General features: G+C 35.2%; 5 protein-coding genes across 7 annotated transcripts; 2 read left to right on the top strand and 3 right to left on the bottom strand.

Annotated features, from left to right (window-relative positions):
* The first annotated feature begins 2,257 nt into the window (after positions 1 to 2,257).
* LOC120328384 (biogenesis of lysosome-related organelles complex 1 subunit 1-like) lies at positions 2,258 to 2,898 on the top strand. The gene has a single exon (XM_039394851.2). It carries the CDS (start codon positions 2,273 to 2,275, stop codon positions 2,756 to 2,758), a length of 486 nt encoding a protein of 161 aa, XP_039250785.2. The 5' UTR covers positions 2,258 to 2,272; the 3' UTR covers positions 2,759 to 2,898.
* LOC120328382 (uncharacterized) lies at positions 2,866 to 5,244 on the bottom strand. Its single transcript, XM_039394850.2, has 6 exons — positions 5,104 to 5,244; positions 4,630 to 4,748; positions 4,409 to 4,525; positions 3,839 to 3,903; positions 3,682 to 3,762; positions 2,866 to 3,283 (listed from the first exon to the last, which is right to left on the bottom strand). The coding sequence occupies exons 1-6, from the start codon at positions 5,204 to 5,206 to the stop codon at positions 3,097 to 3,099; spliced, it is 672 nt and encodes a 223-aa protein (XP_039250784.2). The 5' UTR covers positions 5,207 to 5,244; the 3' UTR covers positions 2,866 to 3,096.
* On the bottom strand, positions 5,244 to 6,932 carry LOC120328381 (zinc finger matrin-type protein 4-like). The gene has a single exon (XM_039394849.2). It carries the CDS (start codon positions 6,467 to 6,469, stop codon positions 5,621 to 5,623), a length of 849 nt encoding a protein of 282 aa, XP_039250783.1. The 5' UTR covers positions 6,470 to 6,932; the 3' UTR covers positions 5,244 to 5,620.
* Positions 6,933 to 12,036: 5,104 nt separating this feature from the next.
* Positions 12,037 to 16,996, bottom strand: LOC120328916 (uncharacterized). 3 transcript variants are annotated; one of them, XM_039395491.2, is made up of 7 exons: positions 16,539 to 16,995; positions 15,562 to 15,735; positions 14,860 to 15,027; positions 14,313 to 14,414; positions 13,828 to 13,992; positions 13,355 to 13,562; positions 12,037 to 12,934 (listed from the first exon to the last, which is right to left on the bottom strand). In XM_039395491.2, the coding sequence occupies exons 1-7, from the start codon at positions 16,664 to 16,666 to the stop codon at positions 12,482 to 12,484; spliced, it is 1,398 nt and encodes a 465-aa protein (XP_039251425.2). In that variant the 5' UTR covers positions 16,667 to 16,995; the 3' UTR covers positions 12,037 to 12,481. The 3 variants fall into 3 exon arrangements, with proteins under 3 accessions (XP_039251425.2, XP_039251428.2, XP_039251426.2); XM_039395494.2 differs by lacking the exon at positions 13,828 to 13,992 and having other exon boundaries at positions 16,539 to 16,996; XM_039395492.2 differs by lacking the exon at positions 14,313 to 14,414.
* A 2,509-nt stretch (positions 16,997 to 19,505) lies between these two features.
* On the top strand, positions 19,506 to 22,877 carry LOC144425248 (uncharacterized). The gene is made up of 5 exons (XM_078114791.1): positions 19,506 to 19,968; positions 20,482 to 20,655; positions 20,838 to 21,005; positions 21,080 to 21,320; positions 21,782 to 22,877. Exons 1-5 carry the CDS (start codon positions 19,805 to 19,807, stop codon positions 22,211 to 22,213), a joined length of 1,179 nt encoding a protein of 392 aa, XP_077970917.1. The 5' UTR covers positions 19,506 to 19,804; the 3' UTR covers positions 22,214 to 22,877.
* The last annotated feature ends 248 nt before the right edge of the window (positions 22,878 to 23,125 follow it).

The raw sequence follows: 23,125 nt of genomic DNA, 5'->3' as shown, positions 1-23,125 counted from the left end.
GCAACCTTTTGTCGGCAACCTTTTGTCGCTCGCGGGCCGCACATATTTTAAGAAAGTTGAAAAACCGAACGGATGGTAATTTTTATAATATAAATCAAGCAGTGATACATCTCTAGAATAGTGTATAGATTTATTTCCTCATTGCATCTCATAAAATTCCATTTGAATATTATTGGACCCTTTGCACTTAGAATCAACCTTTTGTCGCTCGCGGGCCGCACATATTTTTAGAAAATTGAAAAACCGAACGGATGGTAATTTTTATAATATAAATCAAGCAGTGATACATCTCTCGAATAGAGTATAGATTTATTTCCTCATTGCATCTCATAAAATTCCATTTGAATATTATTGAACCCGTTGCACTTAGAATCAACTTTTCTGCGTTTTGTTGCCATTTGCTTAATTATAATTAAATAATATGCTCAATAAACGAGTAATTTGAATTATATAATTGTTAGGTTATAATATAAAAATATATTCGTCAAAACGGATGTTTTGTTACCAAAATTTAGTGGAGCGTCGCGGGTCGTATTATAGTGCTCCGGGATCCGGCCCGCGGGCCGTAGGTTGCCGACCCCTGTACTACACTTTAATCAAGTACAATACTGATTCCATCCACAGAACCTGGCTCCGTATAGAAATAGGAGAGATTCAAAATACAAACAGGGCAAAATTAAAATAACAAGAGAGCTACGCTTAAATATATGGACACGTCTATTCGCAGTACAGTACGGTTTACCCAACGACTGGTTTACCGTACCGTCAGATCACAGTCTACAAATATATTCACACCAAGCGAAGCAGTACAGTCGGACACAAAATGGCGTCCGATGTCCGCAGAACGATCAGTGACGTCATAGCAAACAAAAACGAATCTTACAGAGCTAACAGAAATATTTAAAATAAATAAAAATAATAGCCTTCTGGAGATAAATTTCATCTTTAACCACTTGATCCAGTGGTCAAAGAGAAAAGCGGTTTTTTAATATTTCCACTAGGTGTCTAAAAAGTGTCAAACAACAACAAGAACACCATAAACAACATAACAACAAAACGATCGTTATGTCCACTAAACGTGTCCAAAAATTGCTTTGGTATGGACTGGGGGGAGCGATACGACCATGCGGTATGCGGACATCAAAGTCAATTCCTACCCTAATTGCTGATGTGATTATGGTTCACGTTGAAAATGGCTAGAAAAGTTGGTCTGGCAAATAATACTTTAACAAATTCGATATATGGTAGCCTAATCACAGAAAAACTTCACATTGGGGGAGGGCATGTTTTGTTGAAAACTCATTAAATAATAAAATTTCGTGGGATTTAGATGATGGTAAACAATATTATATGCAAACATTCGATATGTGAAAAAGAGCAAAAATAAAGTTATATATATATATTCCGTATATTAGCGGATGGAGAACTCGAAAAAAGGGGTAGAAATGTATCACCAGCATAACAAAAGAATAAATGCATTTTAGTAGAATTGCTAACTTATTTAAGCCAGTAATCAAATATACTATATGTAAAAAGAACACAAGGGAAACTTCTAATTGATCACTATGTCAACATCAATGCTAAGAAGAAAATAATTCTAACATGATGAGCAACAACGAAATAGCGAATTGATTGAGTTAAGAAATTTATCCCTTAAATGCCATGTTAAGCTAAATGTATGCCAATGTAAAAATGATCTAAGTAGGACATTCAGTCCCAAAGAATATTTTATTTATTTACGTCACTTTTTGCATCTTGCTGATTGGCCAATGTCACGAAGTAAACAAGGAAGTGGATTCTCGGGGAAAGGTTCATTAAACCGATTAAACATACTAATGGGTGATTCCTCAAGCATCGACTTCCTTGTTTAATTCGTGACATTGGCCAATCAGTGAGATGCAAAAAGCGACGCAACAATGCCCCTTTTCGCATCCGCTCAGACACTTTTCTCATTCGGACAGTTTTAATCGTAGTAGTATATATTTACGATTTAATCATATATTTACGGTTTAATCGCAGTAATCAAATATTAGTGTAGAAATAGCTGTGATAAACTAGGCCAAAATCCTTCACCGTTCCTTTAAAAAACATATTGTTGAATGCTGTGAATCAGAACAATGGTTTGAAACGAATACCCAATTTTACAGGCGCTAACTCGCTTAACCACTCTTAAAATAAACACCGAAAAGTTTACAATAGTAAAGTAAAGGAAGAATTTTTCGAGGGTCAAAGGTCGGGGAAAAGTCCATCAAATACAAAAGCGGCTGTTGATATGCACCAATGCATTTCGGTTTTCCATTGCTGCTGCACTGTTGTCTTTGCGCTTTCGCTCGTTGACAAAGGTCTTCGAAATAGTCTTTTGTATGTCAACTGGGAAATATATTTGGTCATGTTATCTTCTATGTTGAAGCAACATCAGGCGAAACAAAGCAAAGTCCGCGAGGAACAGGAACGCAAACGTCAAGAAGCTTTGAGGGCCCTATTTAAATTTAACACTGCGGTAACGGCGTCCGTGAATAATGGAGTCGCAATGGCATACAGCAACCAATGTCAAATTGATAAAGAAATGAAACAACTTCAGGGCCAAGTTTCTCAATTTAATCGATTATCTGGTCAATGGACATCGATGTTAGAAGGATTTCATGCAGCTCTGAAAGAACTGGGTGATGTTGAAAACTGGGCCAAAAGCATTGAAGAAGACTTGAGAACTGTTTCTGCTACATTACAAAATGTCAATAAGCCACCAGATGATTCATGAAATAGCATCATTGTTATAGGTTGCGTTAAACTTTCTGAACTGTCTAAAGTGATAGGACTGGAGCCTGCGCACTTTTAAATCAATGTCCTGGTACTTATCAGAAGAACTGTTATTTTTGTGCAATAATTATTTACATATATTTCAATAAATCGTTATCAAAAATATAAACAAACACTGAAACATTCTAGAGCGTGAGACATGAACAGTAAAAAAATATATTGCATCTATAGTAAAATGACAGAATAATAGTTGCTTAGGAAACGAGAATGCACTTGTATCACATTGCTAAAAAATAGTTCAACAGTGCAGAAGATATTTCGCATAATCAGCATGTTGCATCAACTTTGAAATTTTACTATAGCTTCATCTATTGCATGATTTACAATTCTCATAGCGAGACGTTCACATATTACGGTGTTTTCAATTTCACTGTTCTGTTCCTTGTCATCTGATGTGGTATCAGAGTCTGCAGAATTATTCTTTTCAGCCCTTGCACTTAGATGCTTGCGCCATGCTCTTTGAATTCTACAAAAATACATATGAACAGACTCTTTTAACACTCTTTTAAGGTTAGATGATTTTGCTTGTAGCATCTTAAAATACATACAGGGCGTCCATAAAGTCCCCTTTCAATTTCGTTATGGATCCAGTTAATATATATTAACCAGGTTTATTGCTTTTTAATAATCGGTAATTGTTTCATTCATCAGTATTTTTATTTCATTTAACACGTCTGAGGGCCAAAACAACACATGGTATCCATAAATTCCCTTTGCAATTTTAAAATATTTCAAGACTTCACAAACTCCTATATAACATACTTTATAGCGAGCCATATATTGTTTCGAACTACTCAAGTTCTATTGACCACATGAGATAGTAAATTTCTTCACTCATAAATAGTTTTAATTTGCAAGACTTACGTTATAACATAGTAAGAGAGCCTTTGAGCTTTATTCCTTCTGATGACATTGTAATCCTCGAACTGAACTTCCAGCTGATGACTGAAAGAATATTAATGAGGTTTTGAAGTATGCTAATGAAAATGACAATACCAAATTCAAATATACAAAAGCATACTTTTCAATAAGGAGTTTTGCTTCTTCCACCTGTTCCATAGTTTTCTCTCTTCGTAATTTTTCTTCCTACAAGTCAGTTAGGTTGAAACATTATAAATATTGGGCACTTCAATTTTGTTCGCCTATTTTAAATCAAGTTGTGTAAAGGGACTGAAACTTATGGGCAGAGGAATATTCACTTGGCTAACACAGACAGTCCCCGAACTCTTAATAGAACTGAAATTAGGAAAATCGAAATAAAATTATGGCCTAACCCTAACCCAACTTGATGTAAAGTAGGCGAACAAAATTAGTTACCTCCATATTGGTACACACACTTCTGAAGGGCCTATTTTCACTTGTTCAACTTCCTCAAATGTGACAAATAGATACAGATTATGAATAACTCTTTATGATTTAGTCTTCAATGCCCGGTGGTTTAGGAATATAATTATAACACATTTGTTGCTAAAATATCAAATAATTTTTAGTCTTCAAACAGGTCCAACTCCACGGTGCTTTGTGGATATAATTATAATACATTTTAACATCATAGCGAAAAATTTTCAAGCCAATATTTAAAAACACAAACTTTTTCAAATTGTTCCATTAGCATTTCAATATATTTTCGTTGACCCAACAATCGTCTGACATGTTTTTGTATCAAAATTGCTGCTTTCTCTTCAGCTGGTAACATCTCGGATTCATTCTGAAATTAGAAATGATCAAAACTATATTTTAACAGATATAGCATTGGGAAAACACAGTGTTTTGTTAGTGAACTAGCATTAGTTGAGGCACAAAACAACTTACCAAATAACTAGTTTCGTTTGCAATGCGAGTATTGAATCTTTTCATTGCATTTTGATTTCTTTGAAACCTTTGTTTTCGTACAGTATCATAATCTGGTTCCTCTAATGCAGTTTCATCAACTGTAATGGAATAATTAATACGATTAAATTATGGTTAGTACAGTCAAATACGATAAGCTCAAATTATGAGGGTATTTTAAATTAGTGTTTTAGAACAACTGGTGATATAAGATGACATGGTGTTGGGAAATAGCTGGCATGAAAAACTCGTTATGTCAAATACAGAAGGTTGAAGACAAAGCTCATCAGGGTGTAGAAAATTCAAATGATAAATTGATACAAACTTCATGAAACATGGACGTACAAATAACAAAAAACATAAGCAACCTGTCAGCAAAATAGAATAGACAACTTCCCAAATATTCACCATTTGTACAATAAATTTGAAATCCCCGACTATAATGGTCTTACCTACCGTCATATTGCAAGTCTTCCAGAATATGAATTTCAATGTCATCATCCTCTACCTCAAGTTCATTGTCATTACTGTGATATCCGTTATCTTTTTCACCATCCATGTTCGATATTCAAATTTATCATTACTATTCAGTAAACTCTACCGAAAAAGTAAAACAATTCTGATGGCAGAATAATGGTTTCTCACAATATGGATTCAAATTGAACTGGTTAAACATTACACTCAAACCATTTGAGAAATAAGTCGACCATCAATGAAAGAACATATGCCAAAATGTGTAAATAGAAATAAGGCAGTTTCTCAGAGATTGTCAAATTAAGATTCATTTAATATTATTATTTTCGATCAACAACAAAACGTTACTGTTCAGCTGTAGATTCATGCCCTTTCAGTATCTTCTTTCCCATACCAATTCAAACAATAATAAACTGGAAAATTCTTGAAAGTGAATAGTTTGAATACAGCGCTTGTATTCATCGTTCATATATCTCAGTTCAATGCAATGGCAATGCATTTAGCTGTGTAACTCTTCAAGCTTTTTCATTTCATCCAATTCTTGAGCAAGACATTCTCTCTTTGCTTCTTCTTCTTTGAGAAGAACCTCAATTTCTTCTTTCCTTTTGGTTACATTTTTTCTTGTTTCCTCCTTCCATTCCGTTCCCATTTTATCTATTTTTGCCAAATGCTTAGAACTTTGCAAGTGCTGTGTTAGCTGTGCTTCAGAGTTAAGGCGAACATCGCAAACATCACATCTTTGCCATTGTGTACCATCAGCATCAGATTCAAACTTTTCTCGAAGTTTTTTCGCATGTTTCTTCCCAGCATAATGAGATTGGGCAACAACTGGAGCACTGAGCTCAACTTTGCAAATCGCGCAATACTCTAATTTGCTTTTTTTCTTTAATTCTTCTTCATTTTCTTCAGGATCTAATTTGACGTTCTTTTCACGAATACCGATTTTTACTAAGAAGTAGTTCCGCACTTTCTTCTGATGTTTTTCACTCATATAATGTCCTTCTTGTTGTTCGGGAGTGCTAAGTTCTGCATCACATACTTTACAGCGATCAGGCAAAAACAGATTGTCAGGATCATTCAAATCTCCACCTGTTGAAGGTTCTACAATAAATTTAGTTTTTGTTTGGCAGCATGCCTTTACTTTCTGTGCATGCTTTCGCCCTTCGAAATGTGCATTCACTTGTGAATAACTTGAACTATGTGTCTCACATAAGTAACAATAATTTCCCATTTCCATACCATCCATGCAAAAACCTGATACACCGAACGGTCCGGTTTTTGTCATCCAATAATTGGCAGTAAAATCATATGGATCTTCATTAGGATCATCAGGAATCAAATATGCCATATTTGAGATTACTTTATCCCTCTTAAACAGCAACACAAAAAGATGATGTTAATTTGAACAGTATAGAAGGTGAAAAATTTCAGCTAGCTGGTAGTTGTGAAGACTCCAGTCATCATTTAGCCTACTGGTATCAAAAATCTACTCAATTAATTGACAGTCTGACTTGGCCAGTGATTGACTGGGCACTGGGATAATCTGTGATTTAGGGCCTCCTACCCGACAGTATAATCAAAACAGAAATAGCCAATAGACATAAGTAATTTGGATTTTTCACGACCCTAGACCCCAGGAAAATTTTCCCTATCCTTTACTATTGCAAAATTTTGGATGCTCATTCTGAGAGTAGTTTGGAAAGGGGCAATTGTACTTATAGCTCATTTTAGTCTAGTCTATCGCAGCTTTTCCAAAACTAATTTTTTATAATTGCAACTAAACTAAAGCTCATCGGAAGACATAATACAGTAATAACAAATCAAATACCTAATCCTTCATTCACAACTAACTGCTGAACTGACTAATGTGTAGAAACACAACTGAAAACTGACAAATAACACACAAACCCACGAAAACAAGGCAGTTTGGGAAACCCTGCCTTAGAACCTCTAATTAATAGAAACAGGCTTGACGAATAAGGATTGACAACGGAAGAAAATGAAACTGGACAAGTCATAAAATCACTAAACAATTTTTTTTTTAATGGCTGGCCTATTTTTGTTGCATGTCTGCATGTATAGAGTAGACGTCAGCCGGCAATTTTTTTTTAATTTGTTGTTTATTGCTATCAAGATCTTTTTTGAATTTGTCAAAAAAATGTGCCATAAATTTTGAAAACTATATAATTTATGTTAATATACTACATACACGCAGCCCAAACTTCAATACATAACTCTATCACAACATGTAGTGTAGATAGTAGCAGAGTATACTACACACTTTGACCAATATGAAATAAAATTATTTGTCTGATTTTCTGTAAAAAAAAATACTATGTATACTATATACATGCTTCTGAAATGTTGGGTGTAGATGTCAACCAACGTTTTTAATCTTCCTCGCTCAACACAAAGTGGCGTATTGCTTGGCAAAATTGTTGTGGTTTCATACGATTGCCGTTTAAAATCCTACTATGCCGGATGACATATACACAGTCGTACAATGTATGATTCATGCACAGTCCATCTCTAAAAGGTATTACTGGTCTTTTACAGTTAATGTTCCATAATAGAGTAATATATTTCACGAAAAAGGCACTCCGACCTCGCCTAAAATGCCAGTTCCATAAATAACATCGATTTCAAAATCGCCAGTCAGACATGTAAAATTACTGATGTGGCTCAGACAGGAAATGAACTACAATACCTCCTTTATAATGGGTTACTATTGGTTTATTATGTATTTTCAGTCATACATTCCATCCCTGGCCCTGTGATGTTTTGAAAAATATGATTTCTACTGCACCATACTTGGTGTAGGTATAGAGAATTTTTAAACGTGAAAAAAACGTTAAATTAATGGTAATTTTCACGCGTAACGGCGCACATTAGGATGTTTAAGTCTTTTTACGCGCATTCCCGTCGAATAAAGTAAAATTTTGGGGATTGAATGGGGCGTGTGCAGTAATATTTAGAGGTATGACGTCATCAAAATTGTCAATTGAAGCGTTGATCTTGAAACTTTAGTAAATACAATCGTGATCTTCAGAGTAACCATTCCTGATATAATAGTGGTTTTGGTGTTGTTCTGTTGGAAAATACCACAAGAAAACGTTGAAATAAGAATTAATTAATTAGGAATAATTATTAACCCTCTACTAGACACTAAATCTTGCAAGTTCAAGGTTTTTCAATAGAAATTTTGGAAATTTTGTCGTATAAGAGAGAGAGAGATTTATTGCCACGAAAACAAAATCAACACTAATATAAACATAGTACAACAAGAGAGCTATGCTCAAATATATGGGCACGTAGCGCCACCCAATGGCAATAATTTTGATGACGTCATAGCGAAAAAAAAGTTATTTTATCTTTAACCACTGAAAATTTCAAAGCAATTGGTCCAGTATTCGAAGAGAAAAGCGATTTTTTAAAAATGGAGACGGAGACAAATAACAATAACAATAACAACAAAATTTTGAAACGATCGTTATGTCCATTTCGTGTCCAATAAAGAAAATAATTCAGCAGTAATAACAGTGATTGAATATTGTTTTGTGCGGGTCGGTGTGCAGGACCGATTATGGTGATTCGAGTCGAATCCGGGCATTTTTTGGACTCGGATTCGATTTCGAGTCCACGTCGTTTTTACCGAGTCTATAATCAATTTTGTTTTTACTATTTTACGCCTACGTTTGTACTTTTACCCCTATAAATTTCACTACCTACCTAAAATAGTTGAAATTCAAGGTTAGATATTCAACAATATCACTCGTGTGTATTATAAACACTCCTAATAAAAACGACGACAGATATCCAGATAATATAACGCAAGGTAAAAACCATTGATAGCTTATAACAATGATGCGCCAGTCAGCTTCAGACTATCTATCCTTTTTGTTAAACATGTGGTACACAATAAAATATGTGTTAGCGCAATATTTTTGAGTTTTCTATTCACGTAAATAAATATATATGAAACATGCGCAGGATCAACTCAAGGGGGAATCTCATCAACACCTCTTTAAAATCGAGTTTATTATGTGCAATTCTTTCGCTAAAAAAAGGGAGTAAGGGAAAGCATGGAGCGTTCCAGAACGTTTACATGAACAACTAAATTGCAAGCATTGTATTGACGACGAGTGGCATTTATCTACCATTTGCACACGTGACATAGTAAATTTAGGGTTAGAAATATCTGGAATTATGAGAAAGCATTGTAATCAAAAGCTTTTTATTTTTCTATTTGACATGTAAGAATTTCTAAATAGCCGCCCAGAATTGACGCAAGGTGGTGGGCTGGAAATCCAGTTCACAGCCAAGGCGCACATTGACCCACGTTTACGTTTGTATTATGGCAGCCAAAAAAAAAGAAAAGATATTTTTAAATTGATTCAACAGCTATCTGCGGAACCATTAGGCAAACAATATGAGCTACGACGTATGTTTGTGAGCGCGCGATGCTGTAGTATGGTCAAAAACGTGTTTTTCTACTTTTACATTGTGACGTCATGGACTCGGAGGATTCGATTCGAGTCCTTGACCTATTACTCGGATTCGTCGAATCTCTGTGATTCCGGACTCGTCCCATCCCTAAATTATGGCTATGATGTATAAAAGCTTATCATGGCATAATATAGTAGGCCTACCATGGGTGAATGCAAATGAGATTAAATAAAATATAAATAAGATGAAGAAATAAGTCGGCAATTTAAAGTTATTATTATGAAAGTTATCAAGGGGCAATTTAGGATTTTGAGAGGTCATGTATTGGTTGAAGCCGGTCATGTCCAATGGAAGAATTAAAACAATCAAAGATTTAAAAAAAAAAAATGTATTTTTATTGGACACAGACCGGGATCAAAAATGGAAAAATAGGACAAGGAAATAATATCATCACAGATTCAGTAATGGAATGCATGACGTAAAAAGTATCATTTGACACATTAATTAGTTCACATGAAAAAGCAGGGGAAAAATAGTAACAATCACTGAATATTGTATAATTGCTACCAACATTCATAAGTATTTATACATACTTGAATAATGATTGGAATATTAATGTATGATCCACAATTAAATATACAGCTCACTTGTTAGAGTAGATAAGTGTTTAAATAAATTTACGAGATGGAAAAAAGAATGAACAGTGACAATCACTGAATACTGTATAGTGGCTGCCAACATTCATAAGGATTAAAACATATTTGAAAAGGAGATAGAATATTAATGTAAATCCCACATTGCAGTTCACTAGTTACACGATGAATTTTAACAATATAAAAAGGTTATTATCGTGATTTACGAAATGGAAAAAAGAACAGTGACAATCACTGAATACTGTATAGTGGATACCAACATTCATAAAGATTTATAAATACTTACATAAAAAATAATATATATAAAAAAATATATTATTAAAGGAGTGTGTTTTAAACATATATTGCTGAATAGAACTCTAGCACACGCTATTAAGAAGCCATGAGTGAAGCTTTAGGGCTTAACGGTTGACAAAAAAAATATTTTAAAAATAACCCATGTAAAATGGCCCTCAGAGCGAACGGTGGAGTAAGAGCAAGGAAGGTTAATATTTGCCTTACGTTGTACGACTGGGGAGTACTCCCCCGCTGGCTGCGCCCCTGGGCACCATTACAAATTTGGTTTTGAAATTTCTGTGATGTCCCTGGTGCACTACGCACGAGCCTATTTTGTTTAATTGTTAATCCAGCTTCCATAACATCCATACTAAAATGGAAACTTCTCGTTGTGCTTTTGTTATGGGTCGTATCTGCAATTCAATCGTTCAATCTGACATTTTAAAAGTATTTTACTTTTTACGCCTCCGGTAATAAAATGTGGAGTTTATTCAAACGCTTAATCTATTGCAATATATTTGTAAATTATATAATGTGATGGGTCGCGTCAAAAATTAGTCGAAATCCTGTTTTTATGTGACGCCGGAAGGCCTTTGATACCAAAGTTTCGCTTATGTAGAAGATTTATGGGTGCTCCCGAAGTATGCGAACCAAGATGGCGGACATCGGAACGTAACTTGGGTAACAGGTTAGGGTTAGGCCATAATTTTTTTTCCAATTTTCCTAATTTTAGTCCTATTATCAGTTTGAAGACTAGCCAAGAGCCTCCCGTAGTATTTATGCCTAAAATTATGGCCTAACCCTAACCTAGTACACATATTACATTCCGATGTCCGCCATCTTGGTTCGCATACTTCGGGAGCCCCGATTTATGTACAGGGTGTGTGTATGTCTGTGAAAACAGAGTGTATTCCTAACTCTTAGCACGATGCGCCACACCGCCGAGCTATATATGATATTATTCTCGCGACAGTTTATTGTTTGACAAAAATGAGCTTTAGCAACTCCTATTTATAAACATTACCGTTGAAAGATATATTATAGTCATCAAACATTTTATTTTGTTGAAATTAACAGGCTCGCATAGCAGCGGTCATCTTACTAAACATTCTAATAACTCACACACAGTGGACTCCTTGAACAAAAACCCTTGGTTCAAGCCAAACCGTTCCTAACATTATGAGAATTCTGCTCATTCAATAGATAAATTCAACGTAAAAAGTGGAAATTACTTTGCTGCCAAACTGAATGAAAATTTATTGCGCCCTGACACAGAACATACACATCATTTCCAAAACGAGTTCTTATAGAATTTAATATTTTCAGTTTCAAGATCAAGCTATAAATTTATTGAAATTTATCATACAGTTTACTTTTCATTTTAGATAGTGAGAGATATTTTGCTATTATCGGGTTAATCGTAACTTATAAAAAGGTGTTATGTATTCGCCTGACCATCTGCACTGGTATAAATGCCAAATCGTGTATGATAATTTTTTTTTTTTTTACATTCCAAAGGGGGGGGGGGGGGGATCCGACCCTCAACATCACTCTCCCGCTACGCCCCCACGTCATAATAATGACAAACTATTGAAAGACTTTTTTATTGACATAATAAACCCTCCTTCACATAGGTGACAAATAGAACAGGTTTGGTCTTGTTTTTGTCTCATTATCACTGCGTTTGTAATTGCAATGACGATGAACAAACAATCACCAAGAAACCACGTACACTTCAAAAACAAGAATTCTATCGATCATCCAACATTGATAGGCTTGCAATCCAACACGGTGAGACGTATGCTCTTGTAACGTGACGGAATACAATTGTGTTAATGTGCAGCAAGACTCTTGAATCAAATTCAATTATATTAGCAACTGAGGTTAGAAATTAAAGTGTCAAGTCCGACCCCAAAATTGGGGGTGTAGGAAAACTTATTCTTTTAATGAAAGCATCATATTTATTTTAAAATCAAAGATATTCATTAGATTTGTATGCTTTGTAAATTGTACTCAATTTTATCTTGCAAAATCCAAGCAAGCCATGTAGACAGCACAGAGTGAACGAACAACTCATCAAAAAAGGACAAAGCTATGACAAGCCTTATTACAGCACCAACCCACGAATGAAGAAGTTTTTGATAGAAGGCCATTTCATTAAACGCGATTCGGTACATTATTTCTAGAAGTCCAACTAACAATATTTTAATTATGGTAAAAATGATAAATTGATAGAAATTGCTGTAGAAAGTAAATATCATGATTCCTATTTCAAGGAGGTTGCAAATGGGTGCAGCAGTTAGAAGATGAGGTCTCGTGACTAGCATTGATGCTCCCAGGATAATCCAAAACATGAGACTCATTCCATAGAAATACACAGCTACAAAGGCGCATGTGTAAATGCAGAATGCTTTTAACAATTCGTCCCGATCCTGTATCTGAAAAAACATAAAAAATTGTTTTGAAAGTAAATTTATTTCAGCAGTAGTTTTGAGTGTATATATATAGTGCAGTAGTTTCGGACCTTTTCGATGACGTAGAACCCCATTGAAACATTCTAGACTCTAGATGCTCTGGGAACCCCTTTGCAATAGTTTAATCGTTTTTTTTTATTATCTGAATCGCATAAACCACATATGAAAGCAAACCTGAAACTGGTGAAACAAGATGTTCTGTGAAGTTTATCAAGTTAAATAATAGGGGCACACTCGATGGGTATTTGATTATATAATCAAATCAATTATTTAATATAGAATATTGAATTTGATGAAAACTTGCGGAATCCACGTAATGGCGATACCCTGATGTGGTGCAGCCGAATCCCGGTTGAAAACCACTGACATAGGGTTTCAACTTACCATGGAATGATCATGAGATCGGTTCAATTGTTGAATTAGGCTAAGTGTGTGCGGAGGAACGAAAAATCCCATACGATTTTGTTGAAGTGGTCGATAATTTGAATTTTCCAATCCTTCCATGGTTATTTCAATTTGGCCTTGGACTGGCTGAATTGGATCCGTCGGTATCGGCGCTGGACTTTTTACTGCCGAACACAAGGGACACCCCCTGGAACCAATAATAATCATCAGACAAAATGTTTTAAAGTAGTAGAATTGGAATTACTGATATAATATTTAATAAGCAATAATATAGAAAATGAAACACAATGCTTTGTGATTATAACTGGCATTATTTCATTTGAATATCTTTTTGACAAAAGTTATTATAATGCATTCTGAAATGGACATTTTGAATCCAAGACCACCCAGTCTTAATATTTCTAAGTTTTCACGGAGAGTAGTTCCGGTTTTTTCCACTTTTTGGGGGTTACCTTTTTTCTTTCTGTAGTTTCTGGTCACATTCAGCACAAACTGTGTGACCACACAATAAAGCATCGTCGGAATGTAAACAGAAACACAAACTACATAATTTCGATTGTGGCAATTCATCAATGCTGTTCAAATCGTGTGGACAACGACCTGGACACCACCGAGCACTAGGCAAAATAAAATCACAATTAATACAAACATTATTATCGGTTAGGAAGGTATGGAGATGTAAAACGTGAACGTACTACATTAGCCAATTATCTATATACAAAATGTCCTAGATTTCTGGAACTTTTGAATACAATCATACACAAATCGAAGTTCATGTGTTAAAAATTGAATGATTTACTCCATTTTCTTAAAGGTAATATAGAAATTTACGGGTTTCGATTTTTTGGGGGGTCACCCTGTGTGATCAAAATAAAATAATTTTATCAACGAATGTTTAAATATCAGCAAATGTAAAGAATAAAAATAAATTACTTACTCTTTTCCTGTTGGCTTCTTCGTGAGGCAATTGAGGCAGTATGATTTTGAACAACATGGCATAAATTTTGAAAATTTCAGGAATTGATTGCAACATGCACATCTTAAAGGTTTGGGAAGGTAACGAATATTTTCAAATAAACATAAGCATATATCTTTGTAACAGTTCCATTACATTTGCACCCGTAATTTGAACGCACGACAATTCACCTGCTTACTATTGCACCTAAGCTAAGCCCGTGTTTGCCAGCCGAAAGAAATTCTTCCCCAGGAAGGAGTTTTTTTGTAGGGGGGAATTTTTCCTAGTAGTATTTATAGTTCTTTATTGTTTTTGAAACACGTAATGCAAACGTTATAAACTACTTGAACTGTACACAAGCGGTAGCGCGACTTGTACTTCACACTAGCTGAGAACCAAATAAAGACTGAACAAATAAAGTAGTTTTTCTGCATAGTGAGAGAGAAATAACTAGTTCCAAAATAGGCGAATGGGAAAATTCAACGAAAAATGTTGGCTACCATTGGTGTAAGCATTTCTCTCTTATTACCTTATGTCTTCCCGTACTTTCTGGTCACATCTGGCACAAATTGAGTAATCACCCAATGTCGTATCGTCGGAATGAAAGTGGAGACACGAACTACATAACTTCGATTGTGGCAATTCATCGACGCTGTTGAAATCGCGTGGACAACGACCTGGGCAAGTCAACTGAGCGCTGCGCCAAATAAAATCATAATTGAAATTGATACAAACATGAATAATATCGGTTAGGAAGGAATGAAGATTGGAAACATGGACGTACGCTAGTCAATTATCGGTACTCCCATATAGTATGTATATGTGGGTTAGGTCATAATTTTATTCCGAGTTTTCTTACTTTATTTCTATTACGAGTTCAGGGACTGTCTGTGTTAGCCAAGTGAATATCCCCCTGCTCATAGGTTTCAGTCCCTTTACACAACTCGATGTAAAGTAGGCGAACAAAATTAGTTACCTCCATATTGGTACACATACTTCTGGAGCGTCCAATTATCTACACAAAATGTCCTAGATTTCTAAAACTTTTGGGTACAATCATACACAAATAAAAGTGAATGATTTTTCCCATTTTTGTAGAAGTAATAAAGAAATTTACGGGTTTCGATTTTTCTGGGATCACCCTATGTGATAAAAAAAAATTTATCTGCGAATCTTCAAATATCAGCAACTGTAAAAAATATGACACAGACTATAAAAAAAAAACACTTACTCGTTTTCTGTTGATTTCCTCGTGATGCAATCGACGCAGTACAGTTTTGAACAACATGGCATTATTTTTGAACATTTCAGGAATTGATTGCAACATCCACATCTTAAAGGTTTGGGAAGGTAACGAATATTTTCAAATAAACATATTTGTCTGCAGATATGACATTTCACAGCTCTGTGAAGCAAATGAAATGTGAACAATAATGAGACCTGAATTTAATTTAAGTTTTGGGGCTATACGTCAAACTATTTCAAAACACAAACAAATAGCAAACAATTATTTGCAGTAAAACGCTGAAACCCGTCAACAAATTATTTTTTCCATTGTCTGGCATACTGTCGTTCTATGTAGGCTACTGATTTCAGGTTGAAAATGTTTGCTTTTGTTTTAGTTCACTAATGTTAAAAAACAATGTTAAGTCAATGTTTATAAACATGCCTGAACGATGGGTAATCCCGAATCTATAAATCTATCCTACTTCTGTACTTACAAACCACAGGTGTTCTAATAATACGTTTTTCATCGCACGTCCCTGCACAACACCCTGCGTGGGTTCGCAGGTTCGAAATATTTAGAAAAAATTACCTATTGTAATTGATTCAATTGTATAATATTGTATAATATTGTATTATATGTTAGTATATGATTTTTAAATTCAAAATAATCAAAAGCGCAAAAGACCACTGAAGTTATAAGCGCCCTAAAACATATAACAACAACAACAAGGTTCGAATCCCGTGGGAAATAATTATGTTCGAGAGGAATCCTCACCGTCGTAGGGTGGTTCATATATTCGCAAGTCAGTTACGACTTTCTCCACCATCGAGGCCAAGCATCTGAAACAAATTACTGGCTAAATTCCCATGCCCGAAATGGCGTATACGTCGCATTATTAAGCCGTCCTATCGGCTTTCCTCTCTCAAGGAAAAAGATCAAAATTCTGTTCTCTATCTCATTATGTTTCTGGCATCACTCACCTTCCTTCACCACGTTGTGCCATGCTGAGTATACAATTCATACAAGCAACATGCCAGCATGGTAACATTCTCAAATCTTCTTTGTTTTCAAGACAAATAGGACAGGTTTGGTCTTGTATTTTCTTCATTATTATTGCGTTTGTATTCCCTCAAATCGCCAATGCCGCCTCTTTAGCCTACCCAGTTTCAACTCTAGGTCTACCACAGAGGGATAATAGAGCGGTATACCCCGGGCTGAAGCCTATAGCAGAATGGTTTCTGATGATATTAAAAGTAATTAACAACACACATTCGTCCTGATAGCAGTCTACCATAACAGTATACTTTCAATAATCGAACACATATTCGTTCTGATAGTAGTCTACCATGTCAGTCTATTTACAATAATCGAACATCAAACAGAACTATACAAATCTTCTACAAAAGCGAAACTTTGGTATCACAAATATCAATTGCCAAGAATTACCAGGCATTGCTAATTTTTAGGCTTCAGGCGTTTTATAAAATTAGCAGTAAGGCTGTAATTTGGCGCGGACGACTTTTGCATCTGAAGTATAAGAATAAAATGTAATTAATTTGCAAATAGATTTGAGCGTTTAACGGTTTTCGTTCGTTTCAAAAATATATTTAAGTAGCTGTTATCATCTTTTTAAAACTTCTAAAAACCTTACATAACAGTCACTTTCTACGAATACCTGTTACAGCTAAACTATCACTCATACATAATAAATATATTCTATTGTTAAAGGCGTTAAAAGCAGACCGAATACGGTAATATATAATTGTCCAGTGCAGTAAAAATAATTTCGGAATAGATTAAGTTATAGCAGGCCATGATTGGCATCATCATAATAAATGTATTTTGTCTATTTCTCACATTCAAACATGCAAAATATTGATCAATGACGTAGACAGCTCGCGCTACAAATGAACAATTTTTGCGTTCAACATATAATCCATTGGCGAAACATTTTGAAACCAGTAACTATGCCATAGTTAAAAAAACTATTGAATATCTCACGGTAAGTCCAGAAGTGTTTATGGGTAACTTGTCTTCAGTGTTGGTAAATTGAATGTGAGAAATAGACAAAATAAATCTGAGAATGATGCCAATTATGGTGAGATAGATTTGTGTTAAGGTTATCTATGATGTACCTAAAATGCCAGGGCCATTCATACGTTTTCGAGTCAGTCCCTAAAGCTAAGCACTAAAGACTTTAGTGTCGTATATATGAAAAATAGTAATAATGAAATCGGCGGTATTTTTTTTTTTTGGGGGGGGGGGGGGTAGTTCTCATACCTAGAAACATTTATAGAGAGGTTTAAAATGATATTTGAGAACGAAAAATAAGTAAACATTTCTTTTAACAGAGTCAATATTGAGTTCTGTGTCGTCTGACAAACTCGAATTGTTTCATTAAACATTTCCAGACAATAATGTAAACAGCATCAAAGCAAAACTTTATATCAGCATATTTTATCTACGTTTTCGAACGAACTAATTTCCAAATAATTGATAATGTCCACGACACTTACCCCGGTTCGTGGGAAGGATCATTCCATGGTAAGTTGAAACCCTATATCAGGGTTGCACCACATCAGGGTATCGCTATTTCAGGGGTTCCTCAAGTTTCCATTCAAATTTGAGATTCTATTCAAACACTGGCAAACTACTGCCCGCGGGCAAAATCCGGACCGCTGGATAGTTAAATTTGGCTCGGCTGATGCTGCCGCAACCGAACTAAAACCGAATTTGGATGTTGAGCTAAAAATGGCTTGAGGAATTTGTTGATGTTGCGATTAAATTTAGTTTTGGCACAAAACTTATTGTTTTATACTTTCGTTTTTGTAACATCGAAAATATTGTTCATAAAATGAATTTACTTTTTACGCCTTCGGCAATAGAATGTGGAGTATTTTTATTCACACGCTTAATCTAATGCAATCAATTTGCAAATTATATAATGTAATGGGTCGCGCCAAAAATTACAGTCGAAAGCCTGTTTTTATGTAACGCCGGAAGGCAAATAAGGAATAACTCCATCAAATCAGTAATGCCTGATAATATTTCATGGCGATTGGTACTTGTGATACCAAAGTTTCGCTTACGTGGAAGATTTTTATACAGGGTGGTCGCCAGAAAACCAGAAAATTTGTCAAACAGCTATTTATTTGTACAAAGAATACATTTAATTTTATAGGCATATATTATATTACATTCATATAGATCAGGGGTGCACAACCTTTTTGCTAATGGCGGCCACATTGCATTTATTTGTATTCAAATACGGCCTCCTTCAAATACGCTTTTGGCTCATGAACTTTTGGCTTTTATGACGTCATAACCACGTATTTGACCCATGCGAGGTGCAGTCTGCCCAATTATGTAGGACTACTTGGAAGTTTAATATTCGCATTTTAAACGGATTTTTATTTTCGGTGGACCTATTCTTGAGCAGATATGTTGCAGCAAGTTGCATAATGGTTGCACAATTTTGAAAAAAATCGAAAGTCGGGGCGGGCGATCGCCCCCATTTACTTGTCCCATTTTCTTGTTCACTATCAGGCTTGTCATACGAATCAGAGTCAGAATCAAATAAAACTGCTAGAATTTCCTCGGCTGTAAGTTGTGGATGCCTTGTTAGGCTAGTTTGCTACGTTGCTAGGCTGCCGAACCGCGTGATCAATCCCACAATCTGAACCGTGAAGGGAAATCCCCAACAGATTGTGACGCATCGTGTCGTCTGACTTTTTTGCAGTGCTTCTGTTTGGCTTCAATATACGCCAGCTTGGCCGCGAAATTCTATACTTTTGAACTTTTTTTTTGTTTATAGGATTTTGTATGTGAACGGCCGCATTATTTTCTCACGACGGCCGCATTATTTTCTCACGAAGGCCGCAGGTTGTGCACCGTTAATATAGATGCCTAAAATGTCGTCCATGTACTTCATAGTAGTGTTTTAACCTAGAAGTCCAAGGAATGAGTGAGTAAGCACGCATTTTATTCGTGATCACACCTGAGTTCAATTTTTCTTTTTTTCTGGCGACTACCCTGTAGTATTGTTTGATGTTTAATTATTGAAAATACACTGTTATGGTAGACTACTATCAGGACGTATGTACGTTGTTAATCACTTGTAATATTATCAGAAACCATTCTGCTATTTTTCGGAAGAAATCTGGGTGCTACTTGAGCGTGGGGAATACCGCGGTTGAGCTAAGATTGCACCCGGGTAGACTACATAGAGAGGTATATCTCATGGTTAATGAGCACCGAAATCCGTTTCAAGTCAATTTATTTCGTGTTAAAATTTTCTACCATGCAATTTACGAGGATTTGTTCAACAAAAAAAAATTTGAGAATGCTACCATGCTGGCATGTTGCTTGTATGAATTGTATACTCAGCATGACACAACGTGATGAAGGAAGGTGAGTGATGCAATATAATTATCGCGCATATTTTGAACACCCTTGATTTGTGAGTAGAATTATTGACTTCCCGCTATTCGTCATTCAATCATTGACCTTTCACATTTTAGGGGAACACTGTAAACGTTCCCATTGCTAGCTTTGATTTGGAACCACCTGTATTGCCTTTGTCATATACCAGGAATGTGAACCCACTGGATACAAAGTGAACCACCATGTTTTTTCGGTGACTCGCCTAGTCACAAATTAAGGCAAAAAATATATTAACATCGGTGATACAATTGATACTATAACACTTATGAATAAGTGAAATGGTGTAGTATACTGTGCAAAGGCACATTTATCGTTGATTTATAGTGTTCCTCAACTTATGGTTAGCGAGTCATGCATTCAGAGTTTAATTGTCAATATTTGTTTGCTACCCGTTCCTGCTTTTAAACGGGTTTAGATTAAGTCGTGAAGCTCAAATTAGATTCAGGTGTCAATATAGTTCACATTTTATTTTCTTCGCAGAGCCGTGAAATGTCACGAGTGCAGACAAATATGTTTATTTGAAAATATTCGTTACCTTCCCAAACCTCTAAGATGTGGATGTTGCAATCAATTCCGGAAATGTTCAAAAATTATGCCATGTTGTTCAAAACTATTCTGCATCGTTTGCATCACAAAGAAATCAACAAATACGGAGTAAGTGTTACATTATAGTTTGTGTCTTTTTTCACAGTTGGTAATATTTGAATAATCTTATGAAAATTACTTCATGTTGATCATATATATAAATAACTGATTAATTAACGCACGTCCACGTTTCTTCATTCCGTCCTAACCGATATTAACTTTTGTATTATTTGTGATTTTATTTTGCGCAGTGCACGGTTGACTTGTCCAGGTCGTTGTCCACAGGATTTGAACAGCATTGATGAATTGCCACAATCGAAATTATGTAGTTTGTGTTTTCGTTTACATTCCGACGATGCTTTATTGTGTGGTCACACAGTTTGTGCTGAATGTGACCAGAAACTACAGAAAGAAAAAAGGTAATATAAGGATGCTTGCTCAGACCAAACTAGAACTTTACAACATTTGGTCTGATGATTTATTTTGCTTTCAGGGGGTGTCCCTTGTGTTCGGCAGTGAAAAATCCAGCACCAACGCCGACAAATCCGATTCAGTCAGTTCAAGGCCAAGTTGTAATAACCATGGAAGGATTGGATAATTTAAATTATCGATCACAACAACAAAATCACGGAACAAATCTTCGGCGAGCTTTGAGACGATTCCAGGAATTGGACCTATCTCGAAACATAAGAAACGAAGAAAGGATGCAAGAAAGCGAGGATGAGCGGACAATGGTATTGTATGCAATATAAAATAGATGGCGCCAGGTTGGGTTCAATCTCATAAAACATTTTCATGGAATTATTTAACATGGAATTAAAACTACTGAGATTACATACCAATGTGACATCAAATAGATTTGTTCTACATTGTGGGACTAAGACACGGATTATCGTATTAGTGATATGACTTACCATTCAAATTTATTAAAAACGATTAAAATATTTTCGAACAATACGGTAAACAGTATCAATGCAAAATCTCTATCAAAAGATAGTATTTAGGTATTTGCTGCGGTCGTCTGGCATCTAAAACAAGAAAGGGGTGCAGCATTTTAGGAGTGGGTTTGTTGAATCCCACCATTTGACTCAGCTCGGTTTAAACATATGGTCATCTATGAGAAGTTGAAAACTTATTACACGTAATACTACTGCTGAAATAAACAAGCTTCCACAACATGTTTTACTCTTTACAGAAAAAGTTTCGAGACGATTTACCAAAACTACCCTGCATTTTCACATGCGTTTTTGTAGCTGGGTATTTCTATGGAATGAGTCTCATGTTTTGGATTATCCTGGGAGCATCAATGCTAATCACGAGACCTCATCTTGAAAGTGCTGTAGTCATTTGCCGAATCGTTGAAATAGGAATCTTAGCAATGACTCTCTACCGCAATTTCTATCAAGTTATCAGTTATTTTATATTTAACATAACGCTTGATAAACTGCTTGAAAAAGTGCACGCAATCGCGGTAAACAGATTAGTTTTCTATAGACAACTTCTTCTTGAGTTGGTTGGTGCTGCAATAAGGCTTGCCGTAGTTTGGGCCTTTTTTGATAATTTTCTCATTCACGCCGTGTTGATTACATGGCTTGGTATGTTTCTGAATGATCAACTTGCGGATTGAAAACGTGGGAATATACAAATCTAATGGATATATTCCATTATAAAATAATTATAACGCTTTCAATAAAAAAATTGTATATATATATATATATATATATATACATTTGTAATTTTTACGGCTTTATTCAATAACTTTACAGTTTATTATGTAAATAAAAAAGTCTTTTAATAATTTGTCTTTATTATGACGCAATGATTTCCCTACACCCTCAATTTTGAGGTCACACTTGACATTTCAATTCCTAACCTCATTTGATAATATAATTGTATTTGAATCAAGAGTTTTGCTGCGCTCTAACACAATTGTATTTCGTCATGTAGTATATTTCATGTAGGTTTTATCTACCAGACAAGTTACGATTAACGTTAGTATTTACATAAAGCATAAAAGGCAAGTTTATTAACATAAAATTAATCGAGTCAATAATTACCGATTACTGGACACATCGCGTCAATCGTGCTGAATCAAATGATTAGATTGCACAACGGAATCACGGATGAAAACACCAGTTACACGTACTTTTCGCTTAGGTTAAAATTGAGTGTTATATTTGTGTTTTTTGTTTTGTTTATCTATTTGTTTCCTGTAACACCATTGCTCCAATTTTAAATGGTATGATTGTGCGCCAATATTGCATGAATTTCATATCTGTTCAGTGGACCATTTGGTATATATAATTCGAATCACCAATACAAAGAACAAGAAAGTAACATTTCAAATTTTCCGAGCGAATATGATATATTGATTTGAATATGAAATACCATTAGTTGAATTCTATCAGATTTCAACGGATACGTAGTAACAACATTTCGGAAGATTTGTTTCGAGGCAAAACAAAAAAAGCGAAACTTTGGTATCACAAATACTAATCGCCAAGATTTACCAGGCATTGCTAATTTTTAGGCTTCAGGC

Source organism: Styela clava, chromosome 7, assembly GCF_964204865.1.
Source record: "Styela clava chromosome 7, kaStyClav1.hap1.2, whole genome shotgun sequence".
NCBI classification, from domain to species: Eukaryota; Metazoa; Chordata; class Ascidiacea; order Stolidobranchia; family Styelidae; genus Styela; species Styela clava.
The sequence above is the reverse complement of the archived record's forward strand: the minus strand, read 5'-3'. Positions and strand labels throughout refer to the sequence as shown.

Excerpts from the sequence above, each read along its gene's own strand:
- LOC120328381 (XM_039394849.2), bottom strand. The coding sequence starts at position 6,469 with ATGGCATATTTGATTCCTGATGATCCTAATGAAGATCCATATGATTTT.
- LOC144425248 (XM_078114791.1), top strand. The coding sequence starts at position 19,805 with ATGAGCACCGAAATCCGTTTCAAGTCAATTTATTTCGTGTTAAAATTT. Across the intron at positions 19,969-20,481 it reads ACACAACGTGATGAAGGAAG|AGCCGTGAAATGTCACGAGT; the intron begins GTGAGTGATGCA and ends TTTTCTTCGCAG. Across the intron at positions 21,006-21,079 it reads AAACTACAGAAAGAAAAAAG|GGGGTGTCCCTTGTGTTCGG; the intron begins GTAATATAAGGA and ends TTTTGCTTTCAG.
- LOC120328916 (XM_039395491.2), bottom strand. The coding sequence starts at position 16,666 with ATGAAGAAAATACAAGACCAAACCTGTCCTATTTGTCTTGAAAACAAA. Across the intron at positions 15,028-15,561 it reads AGGAAATCAACAGAAAACGA|CGCTCAGTTGACTTGCCCAG; the intron begins GTAAGTGTTTTT and ends TATTTGGCGCAG. Across the intron at positions 13,993-14,312 it reads AAGAAGCCAACAGGAAAAGA|TGCTCGGTGGTGTCCAGGTC; the intron begins GTAAGTAATTTA and ends TATTTTGCCTAG.
- LOC120328382 (XM_039394850.2), bottom strand. The coding sequence starts at position 5,206 with ATGGATGGTGAAAAAGATAACGGATATCACAGTAATGACAATGAACTT. Across the intron at positions 3,763-3,838 it reads GCAAAACTCCTTATTGAAAA|TCATCAGCTGGAAGTTCAGT; the intron begins GTATGCTTTTGT and ends ATATTCTTTCAG. Across the intron at positions 3,284-3,681 it reads CTCTCTTACTATGTTATAAC|AATTCAAAGAGCATGGCGCA; the intron begins GTAAGTCTTGCA and ends GTATTTTTGTAG.
- LOC120328384 (XM_039394851.2), top strand. The coding sequence starts at position 2,273 with ATGCACCAATGCATTTCGGTTTTCCATTGCTGCTGCACTGTTGTCTTT.